This window comes from Sminthopsis crassicaudata, chromosome 2 (genome assembly GCF_048593235.1).
Source record: "Sminthopsis crassicaudata isolate SCR6 chromosome 2, ASM4859323v1, whole genome shotgun sequence".
NCBI lineage: Eukaryota > Metazoa > Chordata > Mammalia > Dasyuromorphia > Dasyuridae > Sminthopsis > Sminthopsis crassicaudata.
In genome coordinates, this window is record NC_133618.1 from 527,953,782 (window position 1) to 527,974,734 (window position 20,953).

At 33.5% G+C, this 20,953-nt stretch overlaps 1 protein-coding gene across 3 annotated transcripts in view; it reads right to left on the reverse strand.

Moving 5' to 3' along the window:
• RFX7 (regulatory factor X7) overlaps nt 1-20,953 on the reverse strand; it is a 182,691-nt gene that overhangs the window by 26,419 nt on the left and 135,319 nt on the right. For 2 of the 3 annotated variants that reach the window (XM_074294596.1, XM_074294598.1), the window contains exon 3: nt 6,279-6,361. The exons of the other annotated variant lie outside the window; for it this stretch is intronic. In XM_074294596.1, the coding sequence (XP_074150697.1) occupies nt 6,279-6,361 (83 nt within the window). The remainder of the gene's footprint in view (nt 1-6,278; nt 6,362-20,953) is intronic. 3 annotated transcript variants of the gene reach the window in all.

Consider the following 20,953-nt stretch of genomic DNA (forward strand, 5'->3'; position numbering starts at 1 on the left):
CTTTAATGACAATTTGTTTTGCATGAATTTGCTGGACTATCAAATTTCTAATAAGCTGACACAAAAGCCAATTAGTTTTAGTTTATAAGCAATGGGAAAATACACAACATATAGAGAAACTGTACTAGAAATCTAGCTAAAACAGAATATATAATATGGAACAAAATTCAACATTAAGCAAATCTTTGCTATACAATAATTTCTTTAAAAGGTTATGAAATGGACAGTAGCAATAATTGTAAGAGACTTCAAAAATAATCTAGTTCAACCCTATACCTGAAGCATGAATTCCCTCTATAATTCTTAGCAAATGCTCATCTGGCAAAAGATTTTTTCTAAGTTATCTGCTTTTTTTTCCTAAAGATTTTGTAGAGCTGATGAATTCATTGCTTCTTTGAGATAGTGAGCAAATTTTAATTATCAGTAAATTTCTCATTTTGCTTAGAAATTTGCCATTATTATTTCTACCAATATATAATCTCAATGTCTTCTAGAACTAAAGAAAGTATAATCTTTCTTTTACATGATCAACCTCAAAATATCTGAAGACAGTAATTGTCATGTACTCCTCTTAAGTTTTCTTCCCACCCCTCCTACTAAAAGTCCTTTACCATCCCTATCATCTTTCTCTGTATAAATTTCCAATTGATAAATGTTTTAGGATTTTCTAATCCCAATTTCATATAATAGGCCAGAACTTCAACTGAGAAAGCCATAATGCCCGAAATCAATAATATCATTGTACTGAAATTCGGATAGATAAGAAAACTAACCAGTCAAGTAAACTACACCTTGCAAAGCAACCTATTTTAGTGCTAGGCAGTTATAGTTGTTATAATATTCTTTATATTAAAGCCTGCTCATATTTTTACTCACTGAAATGACATAAAACCACTTTAATTCTCTGAAATGACATATAACCACTTTAATTTTTTTTAATCACAAAACAGTCATTTAAATATCTGAAGGCTGTTATATCTCTCCTTAGTTGATTCTTATAGGCTAAACATTTCTTTTAATTTTTATCTATCTGACATTATTTTCAGTTTCCACATTTGCGTCACCATATACTGGACCCACTTTGAATTATATATACCTCTTAAAATATAGTGCGTGGCATTGAACAAAATATTCCAGAATGATTTGTGATAAATAGAGTTACAAAATGAAGACATTATTGTACTTCTTCCTAATGTAGCTCAACATTGTTAGCTTTTTAAAAGGACACAACTGACTCACATAGATACTATTTTAATAAATCAACTTCACAGGGACAAAACTGGGGTGGGGAGAGTGCAGTTTATGTGAAAAAAAAATCTGAAGGTTTTGGTCAACTTCGAGTTCAATATGTGCTAGGACAGCCAGCATCCAGAGAAATAATCTTTATAGAAGACACCTGGAAACTACTTCTAAGGTTGCTATAATTCTTCTTGCATCTTCAATAGCTATAGCTACTTGACTCAAAAAACAAACTTCTTGCCACCAAATTCCATGGCACTGTCAAAGTGTTCAACAATTGATATGATCTTATCAGTAGAAAATGACATTAAGGAAAATGAATTGCTACTCTATCCCCATAGAGTAAGAAACCATGTTCTGTCTCCCCCATGAAAATATAAGCTCCTTAAATCTCAGGACAGTCAAACTATCAATATCACCAACAATTAGAACAGAACTTTGCACAAAGTAAGCATTTATTAATAATTCTCATTCATTCATTTAATAAAGTTCATATTAGTATGAGCTGAGACACGTAGTTCCAAAGCAGTTTTTTGGTTCTCTTCACAGTGAGATAACAAGAGTAATGTGCTCTGTTTTGGACACCACATTTTAGAAAGGACTGATAAATTGGAGTACCCAGAGAAAAGCAACCAGAATGATGAAAGCACTCAAATTCATCTCCTCTACTGGAGGCAGGAAATAGGAATGTTTAACCAAGAGAAGTCTTAGGGGATTTAATAGATGTCTTCAAATTTCTTTGAAAAGCTGTCTTAAAAGAAATATTAGGTCTTTTCTGGTAAACTCCAATGGACAGATTTAGGCTTGATAAAGAGATAAACTGCTTAATAGTGGAAATGCTGCCTTTAAAATGAAAGATGGATTCCCCCTCACTAGAAGTCTTCCTATGAATGTTGGATGTCTTCTTCACTATGCTGCTGAGGAGTTCTTGCTCAAGTATGAATTGGACTAGACAATAATTCAGATTCTCTTCCAATTCTGAAATTATGAAATTTTGTAATTCAAAGATGAAGCCAGAACAGTAAGGTTCAAGTCAGATAAACACCAAGTCCAGCACAAAAATATTGAGTTCTGTTTTATTTGGCCAGAGATAATTTTGAGTAGAAATAAAACTAAGTCCTTCACCTATGTTATTATTGTGCATTGAAAGGTCAGACATGAGGGCATAAAATTTCATATTTGACAAGCTTAATGTTCTTTTTCACCTGATAATTACTAGAACCATTTGTGCTATGCTGTTTTTTTCATATATGTTGATCTTCATATTTACATTTGTTGTCTGATCTGGGCTTTTGTTTCTCTCACATCAAAAATTAAATTTAAAGCCCTCTGGCTCAGGCAGAAAATTTACCAAATGCATTCTTTCTAAGCTACCAAGTCCCTTCCAGAATCTCATCATTATAGGATTATAGAACATAAGGCGGACAATTAAGTCCTTCTCTTTGACATCAACTTCTTATATCTTCTCTTTCAAAGTTACCATCATCAATGGAAAGACATGAACTCCTAGTTCTTCAAACTCTTCAGATGCATTTCTTACATCTAACTAAATAATTGATACCCACAGAAGTCAGGAGAAAATGGTGATTTTTTTGACTCTCAGTAGGCTATTATAACTAAACTATATACTCCTAAAAGATAGCATAACTCCCAATTTACCCCAACAGCTCTGATATAGTCACCTTAATTCCTATAAAACACAGTCATCAACTATCCTGACTGACTGAAGTCTATGAATTCTTCTAAAGGTCTGTGGAACCCAGGATGGTATTGCTTCTTCAGAATTACTTCTCACAATAAACATATGATTCCAATGGTGAAGAGGAAGTTCATTATTTTGAGACAAAGCTTTTTTATAAAAGACCCCGTGGGGGTGGTGTATGAAGTAGCTGGATAAAGTGTTTTCTGAGAACTGAAAGAAGTGTAAGGGCATGGAGAGGTAGGTAGGGTGCTGAAAATATCATTTGAAATTATCTGAAAGTAGTAGAAGATCTATTGATTATGATGAGCCAACAGTCTAGATAGGTGAAAACAATGCAGAACATGATTTTTTTTTTGGGGGGGGGCTGAGGTAATTGTGGTTCAGTGACTTGCTTAGGATAACACAGATAGGAAGTGTTAAGTGTCTGAGACCAGATTTGAACTTAGATCCTCCTGACTTCAGAGTTGGTAATCCATCCATTTTGCCATCTAGCTGCCCCCAGAATATGATTTTTAAAAAAAAGACCATAACAATTAAGAGAATTTCATAAAAGCCTTAGTCTGACAAGGAAAGATCTATAGGAAGTGTTAGCTTTCTGTTCTGAAAAATATTATGTTATGTTTGCATGTATAGCTTTGTATTTTTTAAAAGCACTTTTTCATCATCATTTTAATTAGTTCACATACTCCTGTGATAATCAGTTGAGTAGATAGCAACATTTTTCTTTTATAGATGAGGAAATTAAGGCACAGAGACTAAAGTCACTCACTCAAGATTACACAGTTATTTAGCTTAGGAATAAGTACTGGAATACTGATCTCCTTGCTCATTATTTTACAACCTTTATTCCAAATGACACTTCCTCTAGAAGTCTGAAATGTAATATAATATAGATGCCTAGAGCTATAGGAATAAAATATGTAACTCTTCAGGAATCTTACAAATCAACCTCCTTTCTTCATTAGAAATTAGGTCTAATATGGCTCTCTTCAACAATGAGATGATTCAGGCCAATTCCAATAGATATGGAATGGAAAGAGCCATCTACAAACAGAGCACTGTGGGGACTGAGTGTGGATCACAGCATAGCATTTTCACTCTTTTTGTTATCATTTGCTTGCATTTTGTTTTCTTTCTTGTTTTTTTTTTCCTTTTTAATCTGATTTTCTTGTGTAGCATGATTATTGTGGAAATATATATAGAAGAACTGTACATGTTTAACATATATTGAATTACTTGTAGTCTCAGGGAGGGATAGTAGAAAGGGAGAAAAAATTTGGAACACAAGATGTTGCAAAGGTGAATGTTGAAAACTATCTATATCTATGTTTTGAAAATAAAAAGCAAAAAAAAAAGAAAGAAATTAGGTCTAAAATAAAATATCATTTTTTCAAATGTTTTCCTTTATACTTTAGGATATTTAGATTTTTAAAAGATCTGTCTGCCCTTATTCCTAGAGAGCTACAAATATTAATAGAAGCAAAAAACTAAGTCTCTTCAAATATAGGGTCTATGCTGGCTAGACATTTTGTTGACTTTGAAGAGATTTGGAATTTGAGTGATTAGAGGCATTACATTCCCAGGCCCCTTTGCTCACAGCTGCCTATTTCCAGTAATACAAGTTGAAGGGATATTTAGTTTCTCTTGAAAGACAACCCTTTCCAAAAGAACAATTGTAAGGTCAAACATTTGACCAGAGTGGCACTTTGAGGATCTGTACTCTAAAGATCTGTAATTCTATTGCTGTGGATATTTCATTTACCAATATATGTTGAAATTAAAATTCAGTGGAGATCTTTAAAGAGTGTGGTGGCAAAAATATCATAATTTTCCACCTAAACTGGAATACTCCTACAACTTAGCTAGGCTGCTGCTCAAATAAAAGACAGAAAGTGTTTTATTAATTCTATTCTCAAAAACTTTCTAACCTGGGAATATAGTCACCTACACATCAAAGTAAAGCATGAGAGAAGAACCTGAATAGAAAAGCACAGAAACAATTAGCTCCTTTTTGTCCTTTATGTTCTCAATTCCTTTGATCAATAAGTATCTTTTATAAAAGCAAATATCTATTTTTGGTCTAAGTATCCCGGTATAAGTCTATACTTAGGTGAAAACTGAATGTCATACAGCAATGGTATCAAATTTTAAAAAACACAAATTTTAACTTTATTTGCATTGTATTGTATTTTTATTTATTTATTTGAATATTTTCCAATTATATTTTAATCTGATTTAGTCCCACTTTTGTGGGCTATGCAAAACTCAACTTTGTCACCTTTGTCATAGTATCTATGTGTTTTAGCTACTAAAATCACATGGGCTCACAGCTCAAGTTCCCCACTCCTACCCTTTCTCCTTTTATTCATAGTAGTATCTTTAAGAGCCTTTTGCCTCAATTTCTGGGTTTCTGCAATAAGCACAAAATATTCTACCTAGTGCCTTTGGCAGCCATCTCTGTCTACTTAAAAAAAAAAAAAAAAGAATAGTCTAGCTAGATTGCACAATCAGATTAAGAAAAAAGCAAGGATTTTAGCAATGGTACTATGTTTATGAGGCTAGTCTAATGAACAGTAGTTGCTATAGGATTATATGAAGACAGTCTTGATCTAAAAGAAGCAGATTGAGGGTGGCTACAACTAAGATTCTTAACCCAAACATAAGGGATAGAAAATCCTTTTAATTTCTGATCCTTAGAATTTTTTTTGGCAAACTAAGGAACCACACAGAAGTTGCTAGCACACTCCCTCCAAAATTTTCTGGCCAAAACTTTGAAAGATAAAATAAAACAATATTTTAACATGCTATGTTAGGGGAGAATGAATGAGAGTTACCCAGCACTCTGAAGACATAGATGATCTAGCTAGCTGAAGGACATCAGCAAGACCTTAAGCCATTAAAGTATTTAAGGGAGTAGCTTCCAAACAGAAAATAAAAAAGAATCTGGAATTTATCACAAATCTATGGCAGTATTTATATTCTGTATCTTCTCATTTCAATGAGCAATCAAAACAAATGAACAAACTCCACTTCCAATATTTCATTTCTTATCATAGTAATCTGCTTATTTGTGGTTTCCAATTTTCAAAAATGATCAAATGTACAACATTCTATCCTTAGAATAAAGTCAAAGTAAACATTCACCTTTACCCATGTATACCATCATTTGGTAGAGAGAACTAAGTTCTTACTAAAGGAAAAAATGTATATATACTAAAAAAAGATCTTTTTTCCCCAAGTATTTTCTGAGACAGTTTTCAGAAATATATTGTAACAAAATTAGAGGACTATCTGTATGCTTTTTCACTAATGTCAGAGACCAAGAAAATATATATACCTTTTCTCTCCATTGCTGAGACCAGAAGGCAGCTGAAGGTAGAGGTAGAGTTTCTCTAGGTCTGTAAACTTCTCAACTTCTTGCTAGTTACAAAGGATTAAAGAGGAAAATATTTTTAAAAAAATACATTTCTAAACAAGCTAACCAATTCCCTAAAACAATTAGCAATCAAAATTACTCCAAACAAAAAATGCCTTGGAGTTTTTGTTTTTTTTTTTAATTCTTTAGCTAGTTCAATAGCAAAACTAATTTGCTTCACTGAGTAATTACAGAAAAGGTCATGTAAAGTAAAAACTATGTTATTACTGTTTATGTAGTTACCAGAATAAATACTACGACAGATCAAAGCTTTAGACACATTATTTCCTATAATTTATTGTTCACTGCATTCAAAAAGAGGCTCTACATATGACATAGTGGGGAAAAACCACTAGATTAGACTAAAGAGAATGAGATTGTAGTCCTGATTCTACCACTAAGTAATTATGTGAACCTGGACACATTTTATATGTAAAATGAGGTGAATTGAAGTAAATGTTTTATACTAACATCCCTTCTCACTTTAAAATTCCATAAGATAATTTACCATTTTCACAACAGTATAATACCTGTAATAGCTGAAAAGCTTTAAGAGAGACCAATAATTCTTTTGACTATGAACATTTAAAGATTGTTCTTCATTTCATAGTTGTAATGACTATTTATAGTGTCTGCTTGAGACTTGCAGTTGGCCTTAGAGCTATCCTATGCATGGCAATCTGATAGGCTGTTTGCTATTGCTTCCCAACAGCCTCCAGCTACACTTGAATGAAAATGAATTTGATAGCATTCTTCTAAGACACTTATTTTGTCCTCATTATTTAGACTTTGACTAGTTTATAATGTTAACAAAGCATCAATTACAATTCAATTTCTAATTAATAAACACCACACATAAGAATAATCATATATTAAAAATATGGTAACCCATTCCCAGCAATATTGAATATAACAGAACAATACAATTAACTAGTTTGAATAATTTATTGAAGTTCACAGATGTAATATTTTTTGTTGTTGTTAGGGAATGGAGAGCGCACAAAACTGTTTTTTATCAATGTGAGGAACTTCTAGAGAGGAAACTCCTTTCCCTGATGCTTTCCCAGATAATTAGTCACTCACCTGTAGCTTATAATATTAGCAATCAAGTGGAAATATGCACTGAAAGGTTAAACAATTTGCCTATGATAATACAGATAGTGTGTCAAAAGCGGAATTTGAATTCAGGTCTTCCTGATACCAAGACCAGTTCACTTATTCTCTAAGTAATACCACTTCTTATGCTTCCATAAAAAAGGACATCCTATAATGAGATATTCCCAATAGAGGAAAGTATCAAAGACTGAACTAATTCTCCTGAAGAGTATGCCCACCCAGGAGATTTTAAAATACTGTGGCTTTTGATTCTCAAAACATTTCCATTCTTTACTACTAATCTTTTTCCAGTCCTACACATTTAGTTATCCATGGGAAATTACAAAGGTTCTTATTGGTTCCTTGGTCTGACTTACTATATTCCAGTAATCCTTCTCCATTCAACATTCTTGTCAGATCATCCAGCTTCTCTTAAACACTCTGAGCAATAGAAAATTAGCTATCTCACACAACGGCCCATTCTAATTTCAGTTTATTGTAAGTATTCAGAATAATCTTTGATATTTGGCTAAAATCTGCTTCCATATAATTTCTACCTTTTAATCTTGCTTTGCATTCTAAAGATATATGAGATAAGTCTAAATTTCTTCCACATGACAGCCATCAAAACAAAGGTGGCTATATTGTATTGCCTCTCTATCTCTTCTACTATTTTAACTCTTTAACTATTTTTCACATGACATAGTTTAACTAAATCTTCCTATTAACCTGATCATTTTTTTTCTGGACATGCTCCAGTTAACAAATACTCATCTAAAAATATGGTACACATTGTTGGGCACATTTCAGGTGTGGTCTGATCAGCCCGTAAGACCACTAACAGTTCTAGTTCTAGACACATTAATTTAACCACTCAATTAAAATCTAAATTGAATTTGCTTTGGCAGTTGCCTCTCATTATTAACTAACATTAAGTTAAATTAAGTTGTAGTCAATTAAAACCTTATCCCTCTGCCCCCAATAAATACTGTAACAATATCTGATACTTGCTTGGTGATACCTAAACCTAAGCCTAATTTTAACTTTAAAATCTATCTCTATAGGATGGCTATTGGATGAATTTTCTGGATCCTGATCCTGTTGGGATAATTTCCAGCACTGTGGCATCTGCACATCTGATTAAATTATGGTTTCTATCATTCAAATTAATGATAAAAACTGTTGAATAGCATAGGGTCACAATAAGAAGCTTCTTTTCAGCTCCACAAGGAATTGTTAATTAAAAATCTTCAGTCCTCAGGAACATACATTTAGACCTGGAAATAATCTTAAGAGATCATCTAATTCAACTTCCTCCCTCTGCCCACCCCATTTTCAAGGTGTAGAAAATAAGAAATAATTTACCAGTGACAGAGATAGTCCTCTAGTTCCAAATCCAGTGCTACTTCCACTGCAATTCTTATTAATTAACCAGATTATGAGCGCCTTCCCCAATTATACTCTTATCCAACATACACCTTTCTACCATTTCTCTAATTATAGAAGAGACTGCCTAGTAACTTGCGAAACCCAGATAAGAGATTATTGTTCTACCTCAATCAATAAATTTAAAAAACATTTATTAAGTGCCTATTATATGCCAGCCATTGGACTAAGCATTAGGTATAGAAAAAGAAGCAAAGGACAGTTCCTGCCTTCAAGGAGCTTAAAATCAGTTTGCAATCTAAATGATCAATTATAACACTAAGAGAAAAGGGGGAAAATGTTATTTTTCCAAAAAAAATTATATCCTAGTAATTACAATTTTACTTTCTAGATGTTCACAAATGATCTAGTTAATAACTTATTTTGAAATTTTGCCAACCATCTTACTGGTCTATAGTTTCTAGTCAATCTTTAACTCCTTGGCACTCCCATAATTCACAATTCCTTAAAGAATGCTGACAGTTTTAGAGACTCTTCCCCATGTTCTGTCAGCAGTTTGGAATATAATTCCTTGGCCCAAAAGACTATGACTCATATAAAGAAATTAAGTGTTTTCTTACTAGCTCTGCATCTTTAAGACCTTCTTGATGAGTGTTTGTTTTACCCTCTCTGGTTCATATATTTTTTTCTCTGACAAACTATGGAAATAAAATAGAGAAAAAGTCAAGTTTTGAATGAATAACAGAGCATTGATGAAGCACTTATTACATGCTAACCACTAGGAATACACATACAAAAAACCAAGTGGTTCAGAAGTTAATATTTTAAGGAATGCTGGAGAGGAGGAGAAACATATTCCTAGAGGAAAAGTGGCTCAGAAAGGGCTTCTTGGTCAGGAAAATCACAGAGATGGTAAGTAGAACAAAAGAGTAGTACTGAATTCATTACAGTTATTATAATAAAGAAAATAGGTAGAAAGTAGTAGGCAGATGGGAGATCATCAGGCTTATTCCTTCTTCTCTTTCTCCAAAGTTTAATAAGGCCTTTTAAATTATCTGTAGTATTTTCCAAAAGCCTTAGTTCTTTTTTTTTTAAGCTATGATGATTTTGCAATTAAATCAAATTGTTTGCCTTTGTTTGTATATGATCTTCTTTCTATCTTTTAAACATATTCTTTTAAAATCTAATCTCAGTGGAGAAAACCTGGGGGCAGCTCCACTGATTTCCAGATACTCTACACATTTCTTTATCACTGGAATAATCTGTACTTGTTTTTTGTAAGCTGTAATTTCCTTTTTTAGAGTCCCTCAGATCCATAGTCTTCTCTTCTAGAGTTTCTAGTCAAGAGGAATATAGTTTGACGTCTAAAATACTTTTTAAACTATGTCCCATTTCTCACAGATTGCCATTTCAATGTTATATCAATATTTCAAAGTTAACAGATTGAAACCATATTGTTTGCATCTCCTTTCAAAAATTAAAAAGTAATTATCCCTTCCCAATTCTCTCATTATAATACAAGCACAGATAATAGCTAGAATTTACACACTATTTTAAGATTAGCAAAGCACTTGATAAATATTATCTCATTTTATATTCAAAACAACCCTGGAAGCAGGTACTATTATTATCTCCACTCTACAGATAAGGAAATTGAGATTTACAGAAAAATGTCTTGCCCAGAGTCACAGAACTAGCAAACACCTGAGGCTGGATTTGAATTTAGGTCTTCCTGATTCCAGAACCAGTAAGCTATTTATTTAGACAATTAGCTGTACATATGTCCTAAACAAGTCCTTTCCTTTTCTTGTCGTCCTTTCGAAAATACATTACCAAATCACAATGACACTTTTCCTGTTTTGTCTATTGGATGTTTCTCTTCCTCAACAAGAGCATTTATAGTTCTTACTTTTGATAGTTATGCCAGGATAGTTCTTTGGAAAAGTGAGTCAAATGCCAGATCAACATCAATCAACATTGTGCCACAAAAACCTAAATAGCCTAATGGACTTTTTAAGGCTACATAACAAGAAGGTGGTAAGTCTACTGTACTGTACTCCACCCTGGATATACAATATCAGGAATATCAAGTATAATTCTGAGGAGTACATTTTAGGAAAACCACTTAAAAGTTGAAGAGGATCTCTAGGGTTACCGGGATAATGAAAGTCCTCAATAATAATAAAATCAATAACTTATTTATGTATTTTGAGAATTGCAAAGTACATTATGTAATGTTCTGATTGTCCCTCAATTATAATCCTTCTCTGGGAATTGTAGTGTCCTGTCGTCGCTCAGTTGTAATTCTTCTCTGGGAGGAGGTTTCTTTTCTGTATAATCTTTTCCTCTGTGAGCAGATTTCTTGGGAGGCTTCTGGAGCCTCCAGCCAGAGCGAAGGTAAAATCTCAAATCCTTTTCTTCTTCCTGAATCCTGGCTCTGAATCTCCTCCAGCTCTTGTCCTTACCCCAATCCCAACTGACTCCTTCTCGACCGTCCTCCTCTTTTATCCTCCCAGAGAATGGGCTTGTGGGTATTCCAAAGGTGTAAACTCCTTTAAAGGTATAAACTCCTTTCAGAAGACTAAAGGTGTAAACTCCTTTTAAAGATGTGAACTAAAGGTGTGAATTCTGAGCTAGAGAATTGCCAAGTACCAACTTACCACCTAGTAAGAATCTAACATTACATTACATATATTATCCTTATTTGAGCCTCATAACAGTCTAGTAAAACTAAGTACAAGTGAGGAAGGTTAGGTTAGATGCATTTAATTCATCTTAGCAAGCACATTTAGGAATTCTGGTAGAAGTTGAAAAGAGACAGATACATGTCTAATATAAGGAAAAATTACTTAGCAATGAGAGTGGCAATATGGGACAATGAACAGAAGAGTGGATTGAAAATTAGAAGATCTTAATTATAATCATAGGGCTGCCACTTACTATTCACATAACCTTGGGCAAATCACTTAACCACTCTAGGTCCCAGTTTCTCTCTCTGTAAAATTAGAAGTTATATTAGATGGAAGGAAACTTCTTGTCTTAATTTTAGGATTCTAAATGTTTGATCCCAGCAATTCAGCACTTAATGTAATTAACACAATAACAAAAAGTTTAATGTGTAAGCTTGGGATGCAGTGGGGTCCTCTTCAATAGAGAAAAGCTACAGAATGGATTCTTGTTCATGCATGGTTTGGACTGTGTGGCCTTTAAAATCCTTTTCTACTCTAATTCTGTGAAAGTATCTAGAAGTATCAGGCTAGCTCACCTTTTCAAAATTTTCAATCTGTTCACATGGCTAGTATAAGAATATTTTTTCAAATCTAAGCTCTCATTAAGAAACAGTCAGTGGCTTCTAGTGTCTACTGTAGAAATTCCAAACTCCCAGAATGCAAGATCAGAGATTAGATTCCATTTTTCCCTTTTATTCCCAGAGCCTAGCATATTGACTAGCATACAGTAGTCATTTAAAAACTGTTCTGGTGAACCAAACTGCTATTTAGCATTCAAGATCTTCTACTTGAATATGTCTTGTGTATCCTCTTGATTTCTGCACTCTGACCAAATTAACATTTTTGTGGTTCTTACCTCCCTGAGAAGTCAGGGATGGCGTGACCACTTGTGTTCTAAAACAAAAGAAAGCAGGAGATGTAAAGGGCTGAAACTCTGAGCAAATGCACTTGGACAACTGAGCACTGTTTGGAGGATGATCCTGCTCAACTATTCTGTGCTGGCTTGATCTGTGGGTGTGGACAGAAAAGGGTGAGAGAGATCAGAGGGTAGAATAGGACAAGCAGGATCATTCTTTGGCAGTGGAGAGAGCGAAAGGAGGTGTGGCAATTCCTATATCTAATCCCCTGAAGGTGACCCCAAAAGACCAAGAATAAAGACTTTTGCTTATCCTGACTCCGGCTGATTCTAAGGTATCCAGGGTACTAATGCACATTTTAATGAATTTTACACAATTTTCTCAATTCTTACTTTGAGTTTCTACTTAATATAGAATATTGTCCTTTAAAAAAAATTCCCTCCCCCTCCCACTATTCTTATCAGCATTATTTACTTTTTTCAAAGACAACTCAAATCTCAAGCCCAGAAAATATACCATCATTCATATAATTCTGTTTTCTCTTTATGAGTAGCCTTTGATAAGGACGAAAATGAGGCTCTAAGGCAGAGATGGGTCAGTCCTTCTTGGCTGTCTGATTACCTCTGTCCCTCTGTCCCTCCTCCTTCCCAAAGTACCAAGGCCTGGTTTATGAATGAATTTGCTATTCAATGCTGTGTTAAAACAAAATTTTTATTGGTTAGGAAAAGAATAGACAGGCAATTGGCCTCCAGAGAGAAAAGCCAAACTGCCTGAAAGGGATGCCACACCAAAGATGGCGGGCACAAGGCAGAGAAAAGCCTAGTGCAAGGAATAGAATTTTGGAAGTTCATTTTATACACGAATAGGATCATAAAACAAAGTTTGTATTTGAAAAGGACTTTTCTGCTTCCTTCAGATATAGAGATGTTTGTATAACAAAGAGGTTCCTGAGAGACTTGTAAATAAAACAGGAATTTCTCTATTAATCATTTGTGTCTTAGGGTATCTCTTTTGACCTCTTCATCCTTTACCTCCAACTAGTTTCTAAAAATATTTTATATAAATTTGTATTTATTCCATCTATACTTATGCTATATATGTTTACACATGTATCTGGCTTCTCTGACAAAACAGGGCTTCTCAAACTTTTTCCACTTGTGACTCTTTTTTCACTCAAGAAATTCTTCATGGTATTTATGTATATACAGTAGGTATACAAATCAAACATTTACTGATAATAAATCATAATGCTCCCACATTGTTATGAGATTCCACCTAAGATTGTGACTCACACAGTTTAAGAAGTTTTGCAATAGAACATAAACCCCCTTTGTTGAGCAAAGACTATTTCATTTTTTGTGCTTGGAACTTCATGACAATGCCTGGAATACAATAGATGTTCAATAAATATTTGGTAACTTAGATACTGAGTTTGCAACTGTATTCTTCAGTTGTTTCACATCTAGTGAATATAGCTTTCTGGACTAAACTGTAAGCTCCTTATGGAAAGGCTATAAATTACATTTCATTTGTATAGTGGCTAGAATAGTCATGTGCATGCAGCAGGCTTGTGAATATTCTTCATTGAATACAACTTTTTAGTAACATTTTATTACTCATTACTTTTGCAATAGCACCCATCTCTAAAATATCAACAAAATTAAATTTCAGCAATTGATGCTCAAAAGGAAATGTTTATGATTACAGTTAAACTTCTTTCAGTACGAAGGAAACTCTAATTACTTGACAGTTGTTTTTTTTTCTTTACAAAGTATTAATCCTATTAGTGATATTAAAGATTCTTACGCTGCTCATACTATTGAAAGGCTATCTGTTCTCTATCCTGATTGTCTCGAGTGATATGATCTTTTGGATCATATGCCTACTATATTAAGAATGCTCCTCTAAGACCTTTCTGGTTTTGTGTTTGTTTTTTTTTTTTTTTCAGTTCCACCCTTGGAGACAGGAAAATAAAATCTCAAGATCACAAGACACAAAGCTAAAGGGAGTCTTAGAGAACATTTAATCCATCTCTTTATTTTATATCTGAGACTTGAGGCCCAGAGAGGTCAAGTTGACAAGATGGTAAGCAGAAGAGCCTAGATTCAAAGTGAAGTCTTGTGTAATAACATATGTAGAATGCTTAAAATACCACATACACGCCTGGGTATTATTTACTAGTATTTTTATAATAATAATTAGCTACTTCAAAAATCAATAATAAAATAATAACAAAAATATTATTTTATCATCCAAGTCTAATCTACTCTAGAAGAGATTCTAGGTTTTACAAGTGTGGAACAACTTATAATAGCTACCAGAAACAATATATTCTCTAGAGAAACAATATTTAACGTTAAATAACTTGGGTTAAAAAAGATTGCCACTATTGGCTGTTATGATAAGTGGTCAATTAGGAAAAGTAAACTAAAAAAAAGGCATTTTAAGGCCAACATGATAGTAACTCTTAGGAGGCTATCTCTTGTATAGAGGACCAAGTACATGGAATGCATAATCCACACTGAGCAGGTTCTTAAAAACTAAATCTTATAATGGGATAATTTTAAGAATTAGAAAGTACTTCAAAGATTATACCACTTGGAACTATAATGGATCATCATTGAATTCCAGAAATGTCAAATAATTTATCCCATTTAAGACCCTGAACAGATGGAAGGTCCAGTTAGGACTCTACTCTCTTGTTATTTATACTAAATAATTGTTGTCTTTTCCTGAATGATTATAAAATTTTAAGATTAATAGCAGCCCCAATTATCATAACTCAGATATCTTCTGCCAGTATCTCCTTTTTCACCTGTTTTATGTGAAGAGGCCTTTTCCTTACAATAAATCATTACCCATGCACATGTGATCCCATTCCATTCTATCTTCTCAAGGTTAACTCCTCTATCATCCAAGTCTTCTCATTTATCTTCAGTCTCTGCTTGTCTAATGTTTGCTTTCTATTTGCCCCTTTCTCTCTCCTCTGATACTGCCAGAACCCTAGTCCATATTCTCATATTCCTCACATTTGGATTCTGGCAATAGTCTTCTCTTTGGTCTCTCTGCCTCAAATCTCTCTTCACTCCAGTTCATTTTCCAATCAGCTGTCAATTTGTTCTTCCTAAAGCACAGATCTGACCATGTCACATATCTAAACTCCAGTGGTTCCTTTTTCCTCCACAATCATACATGAAGTCCTTTGTTTAGTATTCAAAGTCTCTCACAACTTCACCCCCTCCTATTTTCTGGAGATAACAGGGGGTGTCTCTTAGGACCTTACTCTTTGCTACTTCCTTGGCAGATCAGTGATACTTTATCAATCTTCACACTCCAAGCATTTTCACTTACTTCCTGTCTCCAAAACTTATCATGCTTCCTCCACTACTTGCTAAATACTTAAGACTTCTAGTAGGCACCTCACATGCAAGTTAAAGAAAACAGAACTTTCTTTTCCTACTAGATTTACTTCTCCCCTCCAATCTTCCCTATTAGGCTCTGTTAAGGGCACCAGTCACCTAGGTTCATAACTTTGGAGTCATCTTTGACTCTTCCTTCTCCTCTCACAAATGCAATAAGGTGCCTGGTATCATGAATTTTATTCCTTTCGTTATGATTATATAGTCCTTGCTACAGTTCAGGCCTTTATCTACGTGTTGGAATTTAATAGCTTCCTTCCAGCTGCTAATCTTTTCTTCCAATTCATACTCCATATAGCTGCCCAAATACTTAGTGAGGTCTGTCCAGTTTAGTCCTGTGCTCAGAATTTAGGGTCCCCCACAAATTGACTCCCACCTACATTTTCTTTGTGAATTCTCTACATAAATAAATCTAACTAGCATACTAGCTGTTCCTTGAACACAATATTCTATCTTTGGCTTCCATGAATTTGTACAAGCCAATTTCTATACTACTTTCTTTTTACCTCTCAAAAAATCTTGTCTCCTTTTAAGTTTCAATTCAAGTGCTTCTTATTCCTTCTGGTTTTCTCTTTCTTCTCTCACCTATAGCCTCTCAGTTGTAACAACTTTTCTCTACCTTAATTTTCCTTTAACTAAAGTATTTGCAAACCACTCTTTTAATTTGAAGTTGTATCTCTAGCATTTAGCATGATGCCATTTAAATAGTAGGAATTTTATTTTCTTATTCATTACCTCTCTTCTCTCCTTTCCCACTAATTAATGACCTTGCTTCATCACTGCTCTTCTGGAAGTATGTCCTGATCAGAATTCTTAAGTCTTTTAAAGTTTGTCTTTACAATATCATCTTTGCATCAATTCATACAAATCTCCCAAGATTTCTCTGAAACTCTTCCTCTAATTATTTCTTACAGTACAATATACATTATTTGTTTTTATTTTAATAGTTTTTATTTACCAGATATATGCATGGGTAATTTTACAATATTGACAATTGCCAAACCTTTTGTTCTAATTTTTCCCTCCTTCCCCCCCCATGGCAGGTTGATCAATACATGCTAAATATGTTAAAGTATAAATTAAATACAGTATATGTATACATGTCCAAACAGTTGTTGTGTTGTACAAAAAGAATCGGACTTTGAAATAGTGTACAATTAGCCTGTGAAGGAAATCCATAATGTAGGTGGACATAAATAGAGGGATTGGGAATTCTATGTAGTGGTTCATAGTCATCTCCCAAAGTTCTTTCTCTGGGTGTAGCTGGTTCAGTTCATTACTGCTCTATAATATACATTATAATTCAAATACCATAATTTGTTGTCATTCCTCAATTGACAAGCACCTCCCAATATAGCTTCTAGTTCTTTGCTACTACAAAAGTAAGTGCTGTAAATACTTTTGAACCTGTAAGTTTTACTTCCTTTTTTGATTTTTTTGTGACATAAGCTGATAGGGATACTACCACAAAGGGTAAGCATAACTGAACAACTTTTGGGGCACTGTTCCAAAATCTTTTTCAGAATGGCTGGACCAATTCATAGCTCTATCAACAGTGCCTACTACATGCCACACACTTTGTTAGACACCTTTAAGGATACAAAGAAATTTATATTCTATCAAGGGAAATGTGTATGTATAAAAAGTAGATGTCAAACTTGCAAATGGTTTAAAAAACTGTGTTCAACTATGCCCAAAGGGCTGTCAAACTGTGCATACCCTTTGATCCAGCAGTGTTTTTACTGGGCTTTATCCTAAAGAAATCTTAAAGGAAAGAAAGGGACCCATATGTGCCAAAATGTTTGTGGCAGCCCTTTTTGAAGTGGCTACAAACTGGAAACTGAGTGGATGTCCATCAATTGAGAATGGCTGAATAAGTTACGGTATATGAATGTCATGGAATATTATTATTCTATAAGAAATGAACAGGAGGATGATTTTAGAGAGGCCTGGAGAGACGTACATGAATTGATGCTAAGTGAAGTGAGCAGAGCCAGAAGATCATTATACATGAGAACAGCAAGATTATACGATGATCAATTCTGATGGATATGGCTCTTTTCAACAATGACATGATACAGATCAGTTCCAATGATCTTGTGATGAAGAGAGACATCTGCACCCAGAGAGAGGACTGTGAGAACTAAGTGTGGATCACCACAGCATTTTCACTCTTTTTGTTATTGTTTGCTTATGTTTTGTTTCCTTTCTCATTTTTTAATGTAATTTTTCTTGTGTAGCATGATAATTGTAGAAATATGTATAGAAGAATTGTACATGTTTAACATATGGATTACTTGCTGTCTAGGGAAGGGGGTGAGGGAAGGAAGGGAGAAGAAAATTTAGAATACAAGGTTTTATAAGGGTGAATGTTGAAAACTACCCATGTATATATATTTTGAAAATAAAAAGCTTTAATAAAAAAAATTGTATTCAAATTTTTTCCCCTATGCTTTGCCTGTGATACATTTTCTGATGCAATTTGTAAAGAAACAAGAGCTATTCAAAGGGTTAAAAATGGCCAGAATGTGGAAAAGAAGTTCTTGAAATGTAGTTTTGTCTTCTTTATTTTGATATTTGATGCATCTCATGACTATTCTCCAAAGACCTGGATAGAGAAGGAAGAGAAGACAGTAAAGCTCTGAGAGACTATTTTTCTGTGGGGGTTGCCTGGTACTGTGATTCTAATACCTCGAGATAATAAGCCTGTAAGTAATAGTATGAAGCACTGGAAGCATAAAGAATCACATCCTTGAATTAAGTGTATGTTGTGAATGTTCTTAAAAAAAAAAAAAAAAAAAAAAAAAAAAAAAAAAAGTAGTGTTATATTACCTGCTGGAAATCAGTAAGGATAAAATTATCTAACACTTTTGGAGGGGAATTCTTTAGAGGGTTGTTATGATTATCATGAAATCTCAGCTTTTTACTTCTTTTATAAATTGATGAGTAAGACATACAGAAACCTATGTAAATCTTCCTTTAAAATAGGTAAAGGATAAAATAAGCGTCTTTGCAACATTAAAAAAAAAAAAGTTGGTAGGGATGTTATAAGTTAATTTAAGTTAAATTATTACAGAATCAATAGCAACTCCTTAGAAAACAATGAGATAGAAGACAAGTCTATAAAAACTGAAGGAATCAAATGTAATGTAGAAGATTTTTAAGCATCTTAGTTAAAAGTCATAATCACATTTCTCATTATTCTCTCTTTTGAAGGAGGAGAGCCTAAAATCTGAAAGAAGAGAATGTAAGAAAGCTACAAAACTGTTGACTAAGAAACTCTATCATAAGAACAGAGAAGAGTCTTACTAATGAAGACATAATCATAGCCAATGGAGATACATAAACTTTGAAATGCTAAAAAGCTAAGTACACACAAGCCTGGGAGGATTTTGACTCCAAATTAAGAAGACTGAGATACAAAAATTAGTGTTTCTAATTATAAACTTTGTATATCATTAGCACTGGAATAAGTTGCTAAATGAATGGTAGGAGAGCACAAAGAAAGGTACCTTACACAATGGATACTTCACAAGTAAAATGATTACACTCTTGAAGTAAGTGTATAATATTTGCTTTAGTTGTTTAAAAAAGACAGTATTGTAGAGATAATTTTTATAGTATAACAAATAGAAAAAAAGTGAAAATTAACAAATGTATGGAAGGCTTGGACAAAGAGTTTAATAAAATTTAGGAAAGACACTATCTTTACAATTTACAAACTTGATGCTCAAACTTTATCTATAATTACTATCGCTTATAAATCTATACTTTATTGACAAGTTGTGTTTCATTGGGGTGTTTGGTGGAAATGGGGGAGGCAGGATTAATTAAGGAGGAACAAAAATATGAATTAAAAGTCATGACATGACTGTATAATGTACATTTCTTGTTGTTATTGTTGTCATTTTTTGTCATGTCCCAACTCTCTTTGACCCATTAAGGTTTTTCTTGGCAAAAATACTGAAGTGGTTTATAATGTCCTTCTTCAGCTCATTTTACAGATGAGGAACCTGAGACAAATAGGATTACATGACTTGTCCAACAACTTCACTCAACTCATAAATGACTGAGGTCTGATTTGAGTTCAGGAAGATCAATCTTTCTGTCCAGTATTCTATTTATTATGCCACCTAGATGACTTCAATATATATATAGATGAATCCTAATAGCCAAATTACTTACCTTTAAATATAATGACTTATACATTGGGATCATTTTTTAAAGAATCCAGAAGGGCTCAGACTGAGGGGGTAAACCAGTACCTACAAGCAAGAAGACTTGAAAAAAGCTACAAATAGTAGGGTCATAAGAAACAGGAAACCACTTGGGGCTGACAAAGCTGAGTTAGTGATTGCTTAAGACCGACTCTATACATTTAACTATTAGTTCTTCTACCAAAGGTAATAGAGAAGTTACTGTCATCAAGATTGCAGGTGCAGTTGCATGTCATGATTTCAGAAGTGCACAAATCAAAAACAAAAACTACACTTTGCTTTCTCCAATTTTTATAAGTATTTGAAAAAGGAAAGAAGATTGTACTTAAGAAAATTCTCCTCATCTATATGAAAACTGAACTAGAATAAATCAATTGAAAATATTCTTTGCAGCAAATGAGGGAATTTATGTATCTTGAATTGGTTTGCAGATTGCTTAAGATATATGACAGGCCAGGTTCCAGTGACAAAGTTAGAGTTAAAAAAAAATTAGTTTGACATCAGAAATTATCAAGAATTTAATCATGGGAGCATGTCATCTGTAGGAGCAGCAGATTTCACTTTCAAGGGAGGAATAAAAAGGAAAGAAGAATAAAGCATGCTCTTTATTATGGTAAGTCTCTGTGCAACTCCTCAGATTTGTATACTACTTGTATTATTTACTTTATGAATATGAATTATGAATAGAAGTCAAACAAAATATGTACTTGCTCTCAAAAAACTATAAATTTGATGAGCTTTTTCTTAAATATTAAACAAAATAGACCTGGCTAGAAGATGCCATATAAAATATAGGAACCACTACCCAAGATCTAGAAAATGGGTAAGGACGTCTTCTAACCTCCTTAAACTTACCTGCATACCCTGATTATGCTAGATAATTTTTTTCTAACC